Here is a 14,422-nt window from a genome sequence, read left to right on the forward strand (position 1 = left end):
GCACTTATTTCAAGGGGAATAGGATATGAAAGCAAGGAGGTAATACTGAGGCTTTATAAGACACTAGTCAGGCTGCACAGAGTATCGTCAACAGTTTTGGGCCCCATATCTCAGAAAGGATGTGCTATCTGTGGTGAACTACATATACCTGTCTGGACACGCCCATCTGCTGACTGCTCCTGTGGCTCCTCCCACAGACCCCTGAATAAAGGCGATTGGAGGCACTGCTCCTCCCTCAGTCTCCAGGATGTTGTGTGACGGTCTCTTGCTGCTGACAGTGCTCTCTTCCAGCTAGTAAAAGCCTATCTCTCGTCTCACGTCTCTGAGAGTTATTGATGGTGCATCACTATCATTGGAGAGAGTCCAGAGGAGGTTCATGAGGATGATTTTGGGAATAGAGGGAATGACATATGAGGAATGTTTGGCAGCTTTGGGCCTGTACTCACTGGAATTTAGAAGAATGTGGGGGAATCTCATTGAAACTTACCGAATGTTGAAAGGACCAGATAAGGTGAATGTGAAGAGGAGGTTTTCTCTGGTGGGGATATCCAGAACTAGAGGAACAGCCTCAAAACTCAGGGGCGACCTTTTAGAACAGAGGGAGTTAAAGTTAAAGTCGGACCCGAGCCTTATAGGCTCATCAGGCCGGTGTTTATGCCTGTTTCCGCAGTGTGAAGAACAGAGGGAAGGAGGAATTTTTGTTATCCAGAGTAGTGAACCCGTGGAATGCTCTGCCACCGACTGTAGTGGAGGCCCAGTCCATGGGTATATTTAAGGTGGAAGTTGATCGTTCCCTGATTGGTCAGAGCATCAAATGATATGGCAAGAAGGTAGGTGTATGGGGTGAAGTGATATCCAGGGTTATCCCTGATGGAATGGTGGAGTGGACTCGATGGGCTGATTGGCATAATTCTGTTCCTATGTCTTATAGGTAAGTTGTGAATGAATAGGGAAGTGTTCAGAAATTCAGTTGTACTTGGGTTGGACAGGAGGGTGTTGAAGGAGAAAGCCAAATGCTAAAGAGACACAATTGGAAGTTCAAACCGCGATTTCTGCATGAACGTTTTAAAAAAAGAATTGCCTTAAAATTATTCATTATGGTAAATACAGCCATTTTGTATGAATTATTTAAAAGAAAGTATCAAGTGAAATTGAGTGTTTGAATTGTTATTAAAAATGGAGCTTCTCAACCCTAGCACACGGCCATTTACCCTGTGGAAGAAGATCTGTGATTGGCATTACATGGTGTTCTTTGCACTTTAGGAAAGGCTGGTGGAATATAGAGGCACTTTCCTCTGGCACTATAGCCAGGTACCCTTTTCTTTAACCCAGCTGAAATGGCTTTCGCACAACCTACCAATCTTTTTCTCTCTCCATCATCCTCATCTAATAGAATCCACACCGTTGCATTTCCCTTTGACATGGAGAGAGTGAGAGAATGAAATGGAGTGGGGTTGGAAGGAATGCAGCCACTGTGGTGCCTTTGGTGTGTGAATATGTGATTAAGTGAGCTAAAGGCTGAGAAGAGGATCAAATGGAATAACCTGTAGACTGGTTGGGTCTAACAACCTGCTTCAGTGATAAAAAGTGCCTCTATAGCCAGTTATGTTAAAGTATCTCACAGTGTAATAATGATCAGTGTAGAACCCATTAACTTGACCATGTCCTGCCAAGACCTAACTGTGTGTTGGGGCTCTATATGTTACTTTGCTAGGTGTGGGATTGGGTAGAGACACATCTGTGCTAATTTGAATCTGTAGGTAATCCAAGTTAAGTTGATCTATTTAATGTCGCTCAGTACATCCTTTGTTCTTGATTGGTATTTCCCTCTTCAGGCAGATCACGAGGATGTTAGAATTATTGTATTATCCATGAAGTTTGGGAATGAAAAGGAATCTTAAGTATTCATTCAGTTTGTTTGAGTTTAATGTTACAGCTGGGACAATCTTGAATGCAAAACTATCCCTTGGTCCTAAGTTTTCAAATCAGGATCTAAGATCTTCTCTTTTCCTTATGCTTTGGTCTAATAACTAATAACAAACCTTTAGCATTTTAATGTAGTTGATTCTAGTTAAAACCTCATTAATTATCTTATATTTCTACTGATTTTGCAATTTTCAACTTTGGATTTGAAATAAAGAGATAGGGATGATCTTCTCTGAACATGTGGGAGATTCATCCTGCAGAGTGTGGTGAATCCCCAGAATTCTCTTCTGACCACAGAAGTTGTTTAAAAATCAGGTCAATACACTTGTGAAGGATCGCAGAGGCGAGGGCTGTGGGGAACTTGTGTAGAAGCATGGTAGCGTAATGGTTAGCTCGATGCTTTACATTACCTGCAACTCGGCTTCCTTTCCCACTGCTGTCTGTAAGGAGTTTGGATGTTCTGCTTTTGTACAATGTGTTGTCACCTCAGAGCATTAAATTAGTTGAAAGAAAAACACGGGAGTCTGGGAATGTAGGTCTGGCTTTGCTTTACTCTTAGTGAGGTGCACACGTATCGTGATAGTGTGATAATGTCTGCTATTAATGTACTTTTACATATAACCCATAATGAATAACTTAAATAAACAAGAATGCTTAAACTATGTATATACAAGATTACTCAAATATTATCCCACAGTCCAAAGACATACTGGTTGATAGGTTAATTGGTCACTGATTAGCTAGGGTTAAATTGGGGGGGGTGCTGGGTAGAGTGACTCAAAGGGCCAGGAGGGTCTATTCTGCACTGTATCTCAATCAATCAATCAATCAATCAATCAGGAGTCGAAACGTGGGACAGATCATATTGATTGGTGGGGCTGGCTGGATGACCTATTCCTACTCCTATTTTCTAATGTTGTTTCAAGGAGGGAATATTACTTGCAGCTATATCTAAATGTTGTAGTTTTTAAAGAGGTTGAATTGTAATCTTCTTGCAAAAAGACCTGTCATCAGTATCTTCTTAAGGTCCATTGGTTCACTATTTTTAATCAAACACTTTCAAAGTTTGGCATAGTAAGGAAGTTGGAATTTTTTTTTTTTTGCAATCACGGGTCACTGTTTTGAAAAAATGTCTGAGGTTTAGAAAGGAATAAAAGGCCTGTTTCAAGTTTGCATGTTATATGATGAGCAGTTACCACCTGACCTGTTCTCAGCTTTGCTTCCTGTGATAGTCTTTTAACGACTGCTTAAAAAAACTAGCTTGAAAGGTTAATGGATGGGATGGTGGGGCCTTGGATAGAGTTGCTGTTTGTAGTGACTCTACATTTTCCACATGAGTTTCTTCAGGGTGCTCCTGTTGCTCAGGCAACGTCCTTCATTGATGATCCCTACCATCCAGAACACGGCCTCTTCACATTGCTACCACCAAGGAGGAAGTACACGCTCCGAAAACACACACTCAATGTTTTAAGAACAGCTCCTTCCCCTCCACCATTAGCTGTTTGAATGGACCAAGAACTCTACCTCACTTTTTGCTCCCTTTCTGCACTAATTTGTTTTTAATATTACTTTTAGTAACCCGTAGTAACTGTTTATGTACTTCACTGAGCTGCAATTTTATGATGTACGTCAATGACAATAAACCTGATTCTGATCATTCTGATAAGTTGTTGCTGATAAGTGAATTAATGCTTCCCACTATAACCTACTGCTATTGTAGGTATTTGGTTGAAGTACTGGAGTGGAGTTGGTGATAGTGGAGAGTTTATAAGGAAATGATTGGTAAGATGGGGTTGATGGCATTGCACTGAGAGCTAGAATATTTTTAATGGGCTGAATGATCTCCTATGTCACGAGGAAATATGAAATGCGCAGCTGTGAATACAAACTTGACGGTCTGCATTTGTCATAACCAGCCTGTGCTATTGTCTGGAGGGCGTAGTTTATTCTCTTTGAAAGCTGCTTCCGCCATGCTGATTGGTCTGCTAAAAGGTATGCGATGCTCTTTTCCCATTGGTTGGCTAATGGGTGCAATGGAGCCCATCTCTGGTTCCAGACACCCTGGGGGTACAAAAGACAGCGCGTGCAGAGGGTTTGCTGTCTCCTTTCCTGCCACCCACGGGGCCCAACTTCAGGCTGAATTTGTGACCTGTCCTGAAGACCACTGAGAGAGAGCACTGCTGACATCGATGACCCCCCTCCCCCCACTTGCAGTTCGAGGACCCGTTTGTAACGTGCTTACTTCTTGGGTTTTATAAATCGGGGAGGTTTAGCAGGGTATCCGTTCATTTAAAGTGTAACTGAATGTACGGTGTAGTGGTTTTGGGTAGCCAGACGAATACTTGTTTAGCTAGACACCTGATTTCGTGTTTCAGTGACCATTTCTTAAATAAATACCTCACATACCCATTGTTAAATCAGTGTCTTCTGTTTCGCTCATTGGATCCTTGAACCTGCTCTCCCACGTTGCAGTTATCCATGTGTTTTGCTGGTACTTATTTATTTCACCATAGTAACCTTTTTCTTTGTCATTTGATTTCTCTGATAGGCTTACAGTTAATTGCTGAGGTTGATTTGATGGTAAGCTTGCTACAACAGGAAACCAGGTGCTTGTGGTAATTACTGAATGTTGCATCATGCTGAAAAGACCAAACAGTGTGAGTGGCCTTTGGTTATGTAACACGCACAAAATGCTCGAGGAACTTAGCACGTCAGGCAGGAGTTCCCAACCTTTTTTTATGCCATGAACCAGTGCCATAAAGCCTGGGGTTCCTGAACCCCAGGTTGGGGTCCCCTGATCTTTAGAAAGGAATAAAGGGGAAAGGTTTCAGGCAGAGACCCTTCATCAGGACTGGAGTGGAAAGGGGGAGGAATTCTGAATAAGAAGATTGGAAGCTAGAAGATGATGGGTGAAAGTGGGTGAGGGGGCAAGGTAGGTGTGTGGGGGATAGTGAGAAGCCGGGAGGTGATAGGTGGAAAAGGTAAAAACTGAAAAAGGGGGAATCTGACAGAAAAGGATCATGGGGGAAGGGAAGGAGGAATCGGGGAAATAATGCTTGTTGCAGATGGAGCGAAGGGAGCTAAACAAAGTAGTCTGCTAATCTATGTCAGGTCTCACCAATAGAGGAGGCCACACCAGGAGCACCAGATACAGTAGATGCCAGGAGGAAGATCAGTGGGAGGGATGAATGGACAAGGGAATCACGGAGAGTGTGATCCCTGCGAAAAGCGTATTGTTTGCTGGTAGGATCCCATTGAAGATGGCTGAAGTTATGGAGAATGATGTGGTGAATGCATATGCTCATGGGGCGGTAGGTAAAGTCAAGAATAACTATCCTTCTTAAGGTGGCAGGAAGATGGGGTGAGGGCAGCTGTCTGGAAATTGGAGGAGATTTGGGTGAGGGCAGTATCAATGGTGGAGGAAGGGTAATCCCATTCTTTGAAGGAGGATATTTCTGATGATCTGGAAAGGAAAGCCTTGTCCTGGGAGCAGATGTGGCAGAGACAAAAGAACTGAAGGTACGATTGTAATGAACCTGAGCTGATGTCAATAAACAGCAGCTGGACGTAGGTATTGCTGTTGTTCAGGTGATCTAAGGCCGAGTGGAGAGCCAGTGAGATAGCATCTGCTGTAGATCTATTGTGGTGATAGGCAAATTGCAGTGGGTCCAGGTCCTTGCTTAGGCAGGAGTTAATTCTAGCCATAACCAGTCTCTCAAAACACTTCATTGCAGATGTGAGCGCCACTGGGCGATAATCATTGAGGTAGCTCACTCTGCTCCTCAGGACACTAGTATGACTGTTGCCCTTTTAAAGCTGGTGGGAACCTCTGACTGCAGCATTGAGAGACTGAAGATGTCCTTGAACCTTTCCGCCAGTTGGTAGGCACAGTTTTTCAGAGCCCTACCAGGTACACTACCAGGGCCTGATGCCTTGTTGAGGGTTCACGCACTTGATAGATTGCTGATTAAGGAACTTAGCTCCTCCAGTGTCTGCCTGACACTGGCCTGAGGTGGAATGTACACCGCTACCAGGATGATGGTGGCAGGTGAAAAAGACTCGATCGCCAGAACCACCATTTCTGAGCACCACGATGAGTTAATTATAAAGCATACTCCACTTCTTCGGCCTTTAAAAGACTGAGCTGTCCTGTCTTTGTAGAGAAAGGCGAAGCCATCAAACTGCAGCAGTTCATCTAAAATAGCAGGGTGGGTAGCCACGTTTCCATGAAGCAAAGTACACAGCAGTCCCTGGTATCCCTTTGATACAGCAATATTGCTCTGACGTCTTCAGTTTTATTTTCCATTTGCCAGAAGGAGTCGGGGTACAAATCCTTTATGTTTCAATCTTTCTTGCAGCTCAGCATGCTTTCCTTGTTTCCTTTTTCTTAAAGGGAAACTGCACTTGCAACCTGAGTCTGTAGTCTAGGATTTGGCAATTTTGAGTATCAATAGATTTTTAAAAACATCTTAAAACAATATTGCTTACTGAAGTACCTGTGGTTGTGACTGGATTTCAGCTGTAGTAGTCCTGAGCAGGAATATTTGGTGATTTCCACTGGAACTGCATGCAACCAGTCTCCTGTTATTGGTGACATCATTGAGCAGAAATGTCTTTGTACCTTGTTTAATTGTGCTTTTGTAATCGAATATCATGTAAGCTCTTCGGTTGTCAGTCTAGAGCAAAGATCATCATTTCTGGTGCTTATTTCCTGTTTCCTCCCTTCTTCTATCCAGCCATACCGCCTCTCATTTCAGTACTTCAAAATACTGCGTTCCTTTCCCTCTCAGCTCAACTCATCACCACTCCTTTGCTCTCTTCTTCTGTGGTCATTCCTAGTTTTAATTCCTTGTGGCTCTTTGGTTTCTTTTATCATTTTTCTTAAGGTCTCATTGAGAATTCCAGCACTTGCTTCCCTTGTGCCCTACCATTCATTGTACAAGTCCTCTGCTGGTTTGATGTTCCAAAATGCATCAGTGCACACTTAACTGATTTGAAATCTATTTGCTATTCCTTGGCCTACTTCCCTAGCTGAATGACATTCCTTTGTAATCTATGATAACCATCTTCACTATCAACAACATCTCCTCATTTGATATTATTCACAAACTTGTCAAATTTTTATATAAATAATGAACAACAAGGGTACAACACTTAACTCAGTCTCCCTGGACCCCAAGGGACCTAACCATCTAGGCTAATCTACCATTCAAGACCTTGTCTAAAGACTTGTTTAAGTCAAAACTGATAGCATTCAATGCCCTTCCCAAATCTACCATTTTGGTTACCTCTTCAAAAATGTTTTGTCAAACAGGACTTCCCTCGCACAAGACCAGGCTAACTCCTAATCAGATCCTGTCTTTCCAAATGCCGGTTGATCCTATTCTTCAGAATTCCCTCCATTCTCCAACCATGTGAGGGAAGAATCATTCCAAAGGATCTACAGGCCAGTTAGTACATGCTGTCATGCACACCCACACCTGTCTTCCAACCCATTTCTTCCTGACATTGGGAACGTATGGATGTGAGGAGGGAATACAGTCTATCTTCAATCATTAGGATTTAATGAAAATGTACTTGGGAATAGATCCCAAAAGAACTGAAGCAGTGTTTTTGACTGAGCAGTTTACTTTTTCCTGCACTTATTAAATAGTGTTTTATTCTCTTGCATACTCTGTTTGACTTCAGTATGCTGAAATTAAGATTGGCAGTACTCTTTAAACTGATCAACTGTTGTCTTGAGCCTTTCGGTTCTATACTTTGGGTGTTTAAACCAAAGTTTATAACATTTCTTACTGTTTTTCCACAGTTACCCACATTCTTCTCAAGAATGTACCTCACAGAACAGACCAGAGGAAAATGATGAAACAGACTGCGAGAGTTCTCTTTCAACATCACAGATCCCATCATGTGACGCTTACAGGCCAGTGCCAGGGAATTGGTGCTCCACTGACCATTTCAGACAACTCTCTCAGTCTCCAACATGCTCTGATGCCTTATCTAAAGGTGCTGACAGTACTTGTGGTGGCACTCCATTTTATCATATGAATAACTGTAGCAGTTCTCCTTCAAGTCATGGTCAACATTGGCACACCTCAATGGGATGTGATAGTTTTGTATCTGGTGACAATTTGATGCAGAGTGCCAGCATGACTTATTCACTGCAAAATGGGGGCATACCATTATCAGCAGTTGCATCACATGGCACGCTTGGACTAACGCACCTTGAACCAGGGCTTCCTTTGTTGTCTTACCAAGTTCGACCAGGCAGTCCTTTCTTGCAACAGAGCCCTTGCCAACCTGGTGTTTCTGTGTATGTTCCTGAACCGCGTTGCTTTCCTCTTGCACCACTCAGAAGAGTAGACCTCAGCCCTTTTGGGACACCAGGTGAGCTTATGAATTTTTCTTGATAGCATGTTCATGAAACAACTCATTAAAATGGTTCTGTACAAATCATTAAAATGGTTCTGTAGAGGAAGTTTAATTCCTACGTACATTGTTATTAGATATCAGAGCTGCAAAATTGTAGCTGGGTGGATCTGGGGCACACATACTGCTTTGAAGACCTACATTGGTGTGAGAAAGTTTGTGAACCCTGTAGAAATTTCTCTATATCGGCATAAAAATGATACAAATGAAGTCTGCAAATCTTGGACATCCAAGCAACACACACACAAAATGTTGGAGGAGCTCAGCAGGCCAGGCAGCATCTATGAAGAAGAGTATAGACAACCTTTTGGGCCCAATCCCGCTGAAGGGCCTTGACCCGAATCGTCGATTATACTCTTTTCCGTAGATGCTGCCGGGCCTGCTGAGTTTCTCCAGCATTTTGTGTGTTACATCAACAGCACAATGAATTATTACAGGGCTCAGAGAAGTAGAAATCTCGCTTTATAAAATGATAAGTGTAAAAGTATAGCAGTTAGAAAAGCTAGCAGTGTTTTTTGTTTATTGCTAGGACAGCTGAGTACCAAAATAGGTAGAGAATATCTCAGTAATTTGGGGTAAGATTTGGACTACTAGAAAATGTACTAATGAATCTTTGAATGAACAGGCCTCCTTATTTAAAGGAAAGAAATACTGAAATCAGTTCAAGCAAGGTTTATTCGGCTGATACCTGGGAAGAAAATGGGTTGTCTCATTAGTAGATGTTGGACAAACTGTGCTTCTTTCTTTCTGTTGGAGTTAAGGGAAGTATGAAGGGACTGACTTGAACCATTCGAGATCCTGAGAGATCTTGACATGGTAAATGTGTACAAGGTGGTTCCTGTGGGAGACTGTAGAATTAGGGTTATCCTTTTAAGGCAGAGATGAGCCAGTTTTTTTTTTAAGTGCAATGAGCCTTTGTGTCTCTTCCACAGCAGGGGTATTTAAGGTGGAGTCTTTAAGGCAGAGATGGATAGCTGCTTTGTTTTTAAAGATTAGTTTTATTTGTCACATGTTCATTGAAACATACAGTAAATTGCATGTTTTAGACCATAAGATGACAATATTTGTGCTGAATAGCCTAATTCTGCTCCTATCTGGAAAACCCAGCCAGGGAGAAATCAACTCCTCTTCTATCCTTTCAGAATTTTGTTTTTCAGTGAGATCATGACTCATTCTTCTAAGTCTGAAAATGTAAACTCAGCCTTCTCCATTTCTTATCATAAGGAAATGCACCTTAACTCTCATGAATTAACCTGGTAACCAACATTATATCCACTCTATTGCCAGGGGCTATCTTATCGGTACACTTTATAGTTGTACCGAGGGCTGAACCTAGGATCAAAGGGCTAGAGATGTGAGAATAGAGATGTGGAGGAACTTCTTTATAGCCGGAGAGTGGTAAACCCATGGAATTCATTTGCACAGTCAGCCATGGAGTCCAACTCATTTGGAATATTTAAAGTGAAGGTTGATAAGCTCTTAATTAGTAGGTACGTCAAAGGTTATGGGAGACAGTGGGAGAATGGGGTTGAGAAGGAAAATAAATCATCCATAATTGAATGGTGGAGCAGACTTGTAGAACAGTACAACACAGGAACAGGCCCTTTGGCCTACAAAGTTGTGCAATACCAATTAAATTAGTAATCAAATAGCCAATTAAACTAATCCCCTCCCTATGCTGTCCTTATCATTCCATTTCATTCACATTCATGCCTCTCTAAATGTCTCCTAAAAATCCGTACTGTATCTGCCTCTACCACCGGTATAGGCTGCACATTCCAGACACCCACCACTGTCTGTGTATTTAAAGAAGAAAAGTCTGTCATATCTCCTTTGAAGTTGCTCCCTTTCACCTTAAGTGCACACCCTCTGGTAGCAGACATTTCAATCTTGGGGCGGGGGGGAGAGAAGATGCTGTCTTTCTATCTCTGCCTCTCACATTATAAGCTCCTGTCAGATCTCCCTGCGAGGTTCCACCACTCCAGGGAAAACAACCCAAGCTTTCTCCAACCTCTCTTTATAGCACATCCTTTAATCCAGGCAGCATCCTGGCAAACCTCTTCTGTATCCTCTCCAAAGCCTCAATGTCCTTCCTCTGATGGATTCAATAGCCTAATTCTGCTCCTATGTCTTATGATCTTAAGGTGTCTCCATTCATGCACTTAAATCCTCTTGCAATAAAAAGCCTTTCTCATTACCTCCATAACCTATTAATCCTTTTAATTATTCAAATGACTTCTACAAATGTTGAACAGCTGTGGTCAAGATGTTATTTGTAGAACATTTAATTAACTATTTTCCAATCTGAATAACTACTAACCCCCAAAACATTTAATAAAACAAAAGCCCATTAACTTTTTTTGTGTTGTGCTGTTCTTCCTCTGACTTCACGCTTCTGTGCTAGGACATGGGCTGATTTTTACTCAAAAGTCTGATTTTAAAAAAAATCCAAGTATACATCTATAAGCTGATCCTTATCTGTTCTGTTCTTTCAGTTACTTCGTCAAAGGATTCTGTAAGGTTGGTCAAACGAGTCCTTCCCCTTTGGAATTAATTCACTGCTTATTTTCTCAATTTCTTGCTTTATTTTTCTATTACATCATTTGAATAAGGATTCTGTAATATTTCTAACCACTGATGTGAAGCAAATCAGACTGTAGTTCCCTGGACTTGATGCTAAATCCTTTTTTTATGTGAAGGTTGACCATTGGTTATCTGGCACCTTTCCCTCTCGTAACAATTTTTAAGATATGGAAATCCTCTAAGTTTAATTGGTTTATTAATTATCATTGTTCACCAGCTCCACTTTTTGTCTTAAATATCTTTGATGTAATCACGTCTTGGAGAAACTATCATTGGCTCTGAACTATGGTCTAAAGCTTTTATACGGTGAAAGGTCAGTGTCCTGTTTCTTCCTGTATGCCTCTGGAGCTACTGAATATCTCTTGCACTCTTTTTAAAAATTCATATTTGTAGCATCTACATTTTGCTTCTCTGTTTATAAACTTAGTGCTAGATGTTACAGTTTTTGGGATGTGGACATTGCTGGCAAGGCCCATGCCCAATTGTATTGAATAAAGCAGCACCTCGGGCCTGTTCAGAGGATCTTTTTGAACCAGCCACATGGCTGTGTGGTTAGAAGTACAGAAGCCGATCTGGGTAAGGTTAAGGGTGGCTAACTTCCTCCCCTGAGGGAATTTTAGTTACAATAGTGATCTTATGGTTGTTACTAACTTGACTTTATATTTATTAAAGTTATTAACTGAATTAATGCTTCATAGGTGCAGTGGTGGGATTTGAACTCTGGTTTCTGGATTGCTCATCCATGCATCTGGGTTACTCATCAAAATCACTGCATCAGTAGAATATCCCAATAGAGCTCATCTGGTCTGTAATAAAATCCAGTAAATCTCTTTATTGTCCTTCAGTACTTCAGCTGCTAGAATTGTCTGGTACTGCGCCGTGTTTATCTGCCACAAGCTGTGTTGCAATACTGGTTAAGTTACAAGCGTTACAATTTACTAGGTTGGTTCTGTTGATTCAGATCCTATCAAGGCAACAGGGCATGTTCCTTTGTAAAGGAGAGTTTCCCTTTTCCAAAAGTGACCTGAGACTGTTGAATATTAACTGCTCTTAGAAACGGTCCAGCAAGTCCGCTTGTCTCAAGAGGACTGCAAAGGACCCCAAGTTGGCCTTGTCCATGTTGCTGTATCCTGTGGAGGGATACAAGGTGTTATTTCTTGGTGTACTTTACACAACTTATTTCTGATAAATCAGTCCAATAGAAACAGGGTAAACCATAAGTGTTTGGCCGAATGATTATTTTGTTTACTCTGTGCTTATTACTGCTTCTCTTCAAACATGTATCATCGTCCTGCATCTTTAACCTTGTTGCACTTTATTTAATCTATAAGTTATTGAAAAGCTGTACAGAGTGATGAGCCCAGAGCCAGCGGTCACAGTCTTGAAATCAGGGTGGACCATTGGGACAGGAGTGTGAAAGTTTTACACCAAGCGGGTGATCAGTCTTCAGAATATTCAACGCTGAAGGGTTCTGAGAGATGAGTCAATGATTGATTTTAGTATAATGATTAATAACTATCTGGATATTAAAAGAAGGAGGGATATGGGATAAGGCAGTGAAATGGTGTTTGAAGGAAATTAGCCATGGAAGGGTTGAGTGGCTCTCCTCCTCATGTTCTTCAAAGTGTATGTTGGAGCAGGAGTGAAATATAGAGATTAAAAACTGAGAGAACTTTAATATCAGTGGCCATTAACTTCATTTATCCAGAAATACTTGCAGATGAGTGCAGGTGATTTTGCACATTTCTTGACCCTTTTATTCAAACTAATGAGTGCCATATTTTCGGTAAATAGGGCTTATGGAGTGAGTTTTTAAGGTATTAGCTGATTACTGGTCTTTTCTATGATCACTTGAAACCTTTAATGGAAGACGGGGAACTATTTTGTTGGGGGGGGGGCTGGTCTGCATTCTTCGAATTAAAAATGACAGATTCCGAGACTCCATGATTGAGTTAATTAACTTATTTCTTGTTCATCTGTTTTCTACTGTGACATCACTATTAATCTCAGTATAGCTCTCTGTTATAACTGCACCAATGGTATTATCTTGTTCATAAGGATGGGCACTGTAATGTAGTGAAATCATAGCTTTCCAACAGAGCTCTTCTCTTTTCTTCTGAGGAATAGATGAATATTTGAGATTTAAAATGTATTTGGCACTTCTGAATCTGTGCACATGTATTTAGTAGTAAAATATTCATGCGTTCATATTCATTGGTAAGTGATTTGGGGTTTAAATAAAAAGAGAGGGAAAAATGGCTGAAGATTGGCAGATGATGGCTCTGGGAACATTACCAGAGTCGAAATGTAAACTCTTGGAAGAAATGGCAATGATAAACATGAATTACATTTTGGAAATCGGCTGACTCATTGCAGTTAATCTGTAATATTCAACAGTTTACTCTGTGTGACTGGTCATATTTCAATCTAATTGCAGGTTTCATTCCTCCAAATGGTCCTGTAAATTTTTCTTTACAGAGGTAGGAATTTTAAGTATTTTTCTTGCTTCCTTTTTGCCATTTTAGAGGTCATGATTTTTTAAAAAAAATAAGGTGTATTAGTTGCATCAAGATATAGGTCAGACATTTTTCTGTGACATTTATAAAGATTTATTTATCGATTACTGATGTTTTACATAGCAGCCTACAGGAAGCAGTAATAGTGAAAATAGTAAGACTATGTAGGTTAATGTAATAGTTTAAAAACATTAGTAGAGTACATAAAATGGAATGCAACAAAATAACATAAATATAATTGTTAAAATGATTCATTTGGGGAGGGGAGAAAAGTCTGGATAATCACTTTATTGTGTGAGTTTTGAGTGTTTAATAGGCAGACATAAATGTTTCCCTGCCATTATACCTAATGGCATTTTTGCTCATAGTACTTAAAAATAAATCAGTCTGGTACATTCCTTTGTGTTATTACTAAAGATGCGGTAGAAATAAATGACCTTTTTTGCACTGCAAACATCACATCTCTGCAATGCCTGCGAAGAGAGTTCATCATGTCTGGATGTGTCCTTGTGACGGTCCACCAGTCATCAGGACCTTACTTCATGCCTGATCCTGAGCGTTTGCCTTATCATCTCATCAGAGCCGCAGTGCTTCATTCTCCAGGGTGAGAATGTAAACCTTGAGACGGCTTAGGAGCTGTGTTTTTTAAGTAGTTGACCAAAAAGATGATAAAATAGGGTGTGAGGTGAGGAAACGCGGACTTTAAACATTTAATATAAGAACGTGAAAGCACACTTTTTTTCAGAAGGTAAGAGTTTGAAGTTTTGTATACTGATGATAGAAACCAAATTATGTTGGTGCAGCATGCAGTGGTGAGACTGTTACTATCGTCACCTTAATGGATTGTCAATGTGATGGTCTTGTTGCACTTACAGAGATTGATTGAAGAGACCACAAAGGTAAATCAGTGCGCAGTTTAAATTACTTCTTTGGAAGGGTGCAGTGTTGGCTTGTTAGATAGGTTAGAG

General features: G+C 40.9%; 1 protein-coding gene across 1 annotated transcript in view; it reads left to right on the plus strand.

The window, feature by feature from the left end:
• traf3ip2l (TRAF3 interacting protein 2-like) overlaps positions 1-14,422 on the plus strand; it is a 51,415-nt gene that overhangs the window by 25,411 nt on the left and 11,582 nt on the right. The window contains exons 2-3 of the mRNA XM_059968647.1: positions 7,736-8,313; positions 13,376-13,418. Coding sequence (XP_059824630.1) covers positions 7,736-8,313; positions 13,376-13,418 — 621 coding nt within the window. The remainder of the gene's footprint in view (positions 1-7,735; positions 8,314-13,375; positions 13,419-14,422) is intronic.

This window comes from Hypanus sabinus, chromosome 4 (assembly GCF_030144855.1).
Source record: "Hypanus sabinus isolate sHypSab1 chromosome 4, sHypSab1.hap1, whole genome shotgun sequence".
NCBI lineage: Eukaryota > Metazoa > Chordata > Chondrichthyes > Myliobatiformes > Dasyatidae > Hypanus > Hypanus sabinus.